Source organism: Hermetia illucens, chromosome 3 (assembly GCF_905115235.1).
Source record: "Hermetia illucens chromosome 3, iHerIll2.2.curated.20191125, whole genome shotgun sequence".
NCBI classification, from domain to species: domain Eukaryota; kingdom Metazoa; phylum Arthropoda; class Insecta; order Diptera; family Stratiomyidae; genus Hermetia; species Hermetia illucens.
Window position 1 is genome coordinate 108,096,660 of NC_051851.1, and position 5,582 is coordinate 108,102,241.

Sequence of the window (5,582 nt, forward strand, 5' to 3'; positions counted from 1 at the left end):
CCGTCGAACACGCCCCTCTCGTAATTTTTCCACGATCGGTGCAACCCCATAATGATCGCGGATATCCTCATTTCGCATGTGATCAAACCGTGTCGGCCAACACTCAGAACCATAGAGAGCGACAGAACAGACGACATTGCGGTAAATTTTAGTTTTGAGACGTTCGTTGATACGTCGATCACAGAGAACACCAGTTGTGGAACGCCAATTCATCCAGGTTCTGTTAATGCGTGAGGCAATTTCAAAATGCAGTTCTCCATTGGCTGATAGTGTTGACCCAAGGTATTCAAATCGCTCAATTCTGCGCAGATCATTGCCGCTGACAGTGATTGTGCCTGTTTCATGGGGATCGGTCGTCAAAAATTCAGTTTTGTTTAGATTCAATCTGAGACCGTGCTGCATGAGGCTTTTGTACAAATTTTGTTAAGATGTTCTGAATCATTATTTTAAATTAGCAATAGCGGGGAATAATAAGCGTGCATGTATTTTAGTCGAAGGCTCTTTTTCGTCACAAAAAATAAAATCGTTTCACGTCGTGTTGAAAATTGCGAACAGTAACAAAAGTCGTTGGAGAATAAATTACGCACACTATGCCGCTGTACTCTTTATGAACAAACTTCACCGCTAGGCCACGTACGAAAGGAAATCCATTTTTGTCATAATCTTTAATGCACTCCTTTATTACTTTGAATTCAATTGAATTTAATTTAAATACACGGTGAATGGTTTTTTTTACTCGGCCGCGTGAGAAGCCGTCTATACTTCTTGGCGGTTGCGACAGAAGAGACCGGCTTATTTCCACGCGGTATTTTCCTGTCCCAACCAACGGCACTTTCTCACCGCTAGTCCTCCACTCCCGTGGTGAGTTCTAAAAAGTGGAGAGTTCGGCGCGCCATCTATTTTTTTCGCATTCGCAACATTCGAAACAGATTTCGAATCCTGCCGCGCCACAAGGCGATCATTCCATTTTTGGACAAGTTACTCGGGATCATTTTTGCTATCAGATGCTAGGAAAACATCATCAACATCAAAGAATGAACAACATCAAATCACGCTGGTCAAACCAGAACAATAAAGACAGCAGACTACAATTTTGAGACCATTGAAAATTTCTCCTATCTAGGGTCGAAAATCACAACCGATAACAGCTATGACGATGAAATCCTGGCATTTCAGCTTACAGAAACTGTTCCGCTCGAACAGTCTCACCATAAAGTCAAGGCTCTTACTGCACAAGACTATGATCTTGCCAGTCTTCATATATTCCTCGGAGACCTGTGTTCTTTCCAGGAAAAATTGCGAACTCTTGCCCGCGATCGAGGGAAAAATCCTCCGAAGAATTTTTGGCCCTCTCCATGAGGATAGATAATTCGGCAGCCTCTATAACTATAAAAGCTATGAGCGATAAGATGACAAGATGATAAGTCCGGTTGTAGATAAAACTGACTCAACAGGTTGCGGTGGGCGGGTCACCTAATCCGTATGGGTGAGAATGATCCGGCCCAGAAAGTCTATAAGGGCAATATCTATGGCAGAAAAGAAAACGAGGCAGCCCCGCCTCAGATAGAGCGATCGCGTAGATCCGGACGCCAGACAGCTTTTAGGGATATCGAATTGGTGTCAACGCAAAACCGGGATATCTGGAGCTTTAAGCGTAGTACTAAGTTTTTCGCACGAAAAAATATTTTCGAACGAAATTTTTTCGCTGTGGAAAATTGACAGTGGAGATTTGTGACAGTGACAGTGGAGATTTTCAATTTTAAAGGAAATAGCAGTGTTCCACAAAATACAAAAAATGTTTATCGATTCAGACTTTGATTCTGATTTGGAAGATGCTATTTTGTTATATAGTGCAGTGCTTGCCGAATCTATCAAAAAACAAAAAAAGAAAAGGCAAAATAAAAGCATTTATTTGAAGAAGCGACAAAAAAGTGGCAGGTTTGCAAGAGATGTGAGTTGTATTCTGCAAATTCGTTCAATTAGTATTTTTTAATTTGTCTAATATAGTTTCAGGATTTAATTAAAGATCCCATAAGATTCTGTGAAAATTTTCGCATGGACGTGAAAACTTTTCAGCGGATCCTATCGATGGTGACACCTTATTTGAAGCCCAAGAAAATGACTCGGCCAACAGATGGAATATCTCCGAATCAAAAGTTGGCGGCAGTGTTAGAGTAATATATATGTAGTTTCTTCTTATTTACATAGTTCGAAAACAACTATTGTATTTTAAGGTACTTCGCTTGCGGAAGTCTGCAAGGGCACATCGCTTCTGTGTATAGGATAAGTAAGCAACATTTTGGTAAAATAATTGATGAGTCTAAATCCAAGGGTTTATTGTCCCACACGTTATGCAGACTATATTGATTCGAGCGGTAATCCCATTGAGGGCGAGTGGAGGAATAATATACCAGCGAACTCGCTATTTAGTTCAACAATAAATCCGACACAAGGACGACCAACTGATATCGGAAAAACTACTAGAGATTCATTAAAGGAATTCGTAAATTCGCCTGAGGGTTCAGTTCCTTCGCAAAAAAAAAATAACACATCAAACGAATTAAAATTTGGAAATTTTTTGTGAGAATTATATCAAAAAGTTGATCGTACAATAAAAGATTACATTTTTTCAAACACAAATTTATTTATTTATCATGTAACACATATTCTAGTTGATTCTATAAATTTCCGTTGTTTTTATGGGCCATAACCCTTTCAAAAGTTTTATTAAAAAACTCGTGATTTAATTTTTCGACTTCGTCGGCGGGCAATTGGCAGTATAGTCGGTCGAGGTTGGCATGCATCGAGATATATTTCAATTTCGGCTCGTCGAGTTTTGATTTTTTAATTGCTATCATATCGGAAATAACTTTCGTCAAGTCGGTAGCAGGTTTTAATGTCTGCGATGATGAAGAACACTGTGCATTCTAAAAGTAAAACGGGTTTAGTTAGTCGAACCGTCTAAAACATTGTTTTATTAACTTACGAAATTGTACTGCGAACCATCTGATGCAGGGCTCGAAACATCCTCCTCGGTGGCTATTGTGCTTGTTGAAAGAGTCCTGTAAAAAATCTGATCACGAAATGTCCACACAAATTTTAAAATGTTACATTACCTTTTTTTGGACGAATTCGGCTGCAAAAAATCCAAACAAACTGAAAATTCTGCACAATCTTCTTCATTGCCAATCGAAGTTTCGGGAGATTCACTTTCATCTAGATTTAGCTCACTGCCGGATTTTTGGCACTGTTTTTTCCTTCCCCTATAACGTGCTAAATCTTTAAAAGATCTATAAATGGTCTTGCATTCCGCAACTGTAATAAAAGCACAAATATAATGCCTACACCAACTTTTTCATAAAACTATATTACCTGGTCTTTTCATTTCTTTGGAAATCTTCTCCCAAGCGGCAGCCAATGCCGTACTTTTTCGATGCCCTGCTTCGGACAAATCCCACACAACACTATTTTCTTTTAAAATTTTAATAAATTTTTTCTTTTCATCTACACTCAACTTTTTCATTTTAAATTCTATAAATTAGGTCCGTCCACTTACAATAGCCAAACACAATAGAATTTTATAGACTGTTGGTCAGTCAGTTTATAATCTGCCTATCTGTCATATTTTCGCGCGAAAATAATGTGTAGGTGCATTGTTTTCGCACGGAAATTTGACAACTGTGTGTAGATTTCTGTGGATAATTGTGTCTTAGCTAATTTGGTCGAAATTTTTTCGTGCGGAAAACTTAGTACCACGGTGCGAAATTATTTCACAAATGCGAAATTTTTGACAGTTTTTATATGAGATTTCACGCGAAAAAGCGAACTTAAGCGTAGTACTAAGTTTTTCGCACGAAAAAATATTTTCGCACGAAATTTTTTCGCTGTGGAAAATTGACAGTGGAGATTTGTGACAGTGACAGTGGAGATTACCCTTTAGAATCTGTACCCACATACGGATCTTTAGCTTTTAAGCAACTTTTTATAATCTGTCCCTACAGACTTTTAATTTGTTTTATTTAAAAATTCAGGAAAAACTTCCCAATGATGAATATATAGTAGTAGGAGCAAGCTACCTATTTTTATTTTTATTTAGAAGAACTACAAGCATCGGAACGATAACTATTTTTATAGACTGTTGGTCAGTCAGTTTATAATCTGCCTATCTGTCATATTTTCGCGCGAAAATAATGTGTAGGTGCATTGTTTTCGCACGGAAATTTTACAACTGTGTGTAGATTTCTGTGGATAATTGTGTCTTAGCTAATTTGGTCGAAATTTTTTCCGTGCGAAAAACGGTGCGAAATTATTTCACAAATGCGAAATTTTTGACAGTTTTTATATGAGATTTCACGCGAAAAAGCGAACTTAGTACTATGCTTTAGTACTATGCTTTAGTACTATGCTTAAGGCAGGCTTAGACCAAACACTAGTTGCTGCGCCGTTGGTGATGACGAAAAAAAGAGGACAGAAGTTTCTCTGGGTAACTATAACATTGCTTCGCAAACTGTTGGGAGCAGGTCATGGTCAACAGATAACGAGGTCATGGTCAACAGATAACGATTCATTTCAAATTGCTCCTTACAATGAGCAGGCGCCTACTGCGTTAAATAGGATCTATATGCGGTGAAAACCCAAAATTAATACATGTTGAGATTATGATGGTATTGAACCGACATCCGATTTTTGTCTTTCTCTTTGCATATCAGTTACATGTTCACAACTAAACAAGTCGGAAACTGGAAGTTCACTGCTTCAAGTTATGGATGGCATATGTAAGAACACAATCCTATTTGTACTCATATAGTATATGCGAACTTAATTTGTCAGAGTATTCAGTTTAACGTGATTTAACGTGAGCATTCACTGTTGTATTTTAACCTACTATAATTTTGTTGATAATAGTATGATTCCCTTCAAAATTTCAAATATTATGGTCTATACTGTGTTTTACGATTCTGCAATAGAATCCTCGGACGAATTTTTCAGTGAAATTCGATAAAATACACTATTACTAGCTTTCTTTGAGCAGGGATTGATAGAAGACATATGTATAATAATATGTAACTATTAAGTTTATCTGGGCAGATATGGTTTCGAATTTTTCGAACGGACAATGTAATTCACCGCATATGAGTTAACATATCAATAGGTGTAACTGTCTTCAAAGAAGTGCGTGTGACAGAGAGATAGGCGGATACACAGCCAGACGGTGAACTGACTTTAATAAGGTTTTGTTTTGAACAAAATCTTAAAATGGAGGTTTGTCTGATAGTCAATGAATAAAACCGAGTTACTGCTTAATTAATGGCAGTAATGGTGCAATATGCTTTCTGCCAAAAACTGCCTTTAATGTAAAAAGCTGCTTTTACCAATAGCTTTTCTTTGTTATATTTGTAACCCATCATATGCGGATATTCGTGACTGGTGCAAACTTTACTATAAAATAAGCAAATAAAACCCTTCCCTCCACCTAGATCCCTCATTCGTTGCAACGTGCGCCATTTGACTATTCGAATGTCACTGAAATTCGCGTCTCGCTCTATTCAAACGAAAATACGATTTTTTGTGAATTTAAATCA

General features: G+C 37.5%; 2 protein-coding genes across 2 annotated transcripts; one reads left to right on the forward strand and one right to left on the reverse strand.

Annotated features, from left to right (window-relative positions):
- The first annotated feature begins 1,795 nt into the window (after positions 1-1,795).
- Positions 1,796-2,584, forward strand: LOC119652093. Its single transcript, XM_038056030.1, has 4 exons — positions 1,796-1,951; positions 2,008-2,174; positions 2,235-2,287; positions 2,358-2,584. Exons 1-4 carry the CDS (start codon positions 1,796-1,798, stop codon positions 2,582-2,584), a joined length of 603 nt encoding a protein of 200 aa, XP_037911958.1.
- Positions 2,585-2,619: 35 nt separating this feature from the next.
- On the reverse strand, positions 2,620-3,690 carry LOC119652456. The gene is made up of 4 exons (XM_038056619.1): positions 3,373-3,690; positions 3,117-3,315; positions 2,987-3,062; positions 2,620-2,927 (listed from the first exon to the last, which is right to left on the reverse strand). The coding sequence occupies exons 1-4, from the start codon at positions 3,521-3,523 to the stop codon at positions 2,679-2,681; spliced, it is 675 nt and encodes a 224-aa protein (XP_037912547.1). The 5' UTR covers positions 3,524-3,690; the 3' UTR covers positions 2,620-2,678.
- Positions 3,691-5,582: the final 1,892 nt, after the last annotated feature.

Coding starts and splice junctions, on each gene's coding strand:
- LOC119652093 (XM_038056030.1), top strand. CDS start 1,796: ATGTTTATCGATTCAGACTTTGATTCTGATTTGGAAGATGCTATTTTG. Junction 2,175..2,234: donor AAGTTGGCGGCAGTGTTAGA/GTAATATATATG, acceptor TTGTATTTTAAG/GTACTTCGCTTGCGGAAGTC. Junction 2,288..2,357: donor CGCTTCTGTGTATAGGATAA/GTAAGCAACATT, acceptor CACGTTATGCAG/ACTATATTGATTCGAGCGGT.
- LOC119652456 (XM_038056619.1), bottom strand. CDS start 3,523: ATGAAAAAGTTGAGTGTAGATGAAAAGAAAAAATTTATTAAAATTTTA. Junction 3,316..3,372: donor CAAAGAAATGAAAAGACCAG/GTAATATAGTTT, acceptor CTTTTATTACAG/TTGCGGAATGCAAGACCATT. Junction 2,928..2,986: donor ATGGTTCGCAGTACAATTTC/GTAAGTTAATAA, acceptor TTTTACTTTTAG/AATGCACAGTGTTCTTCATC.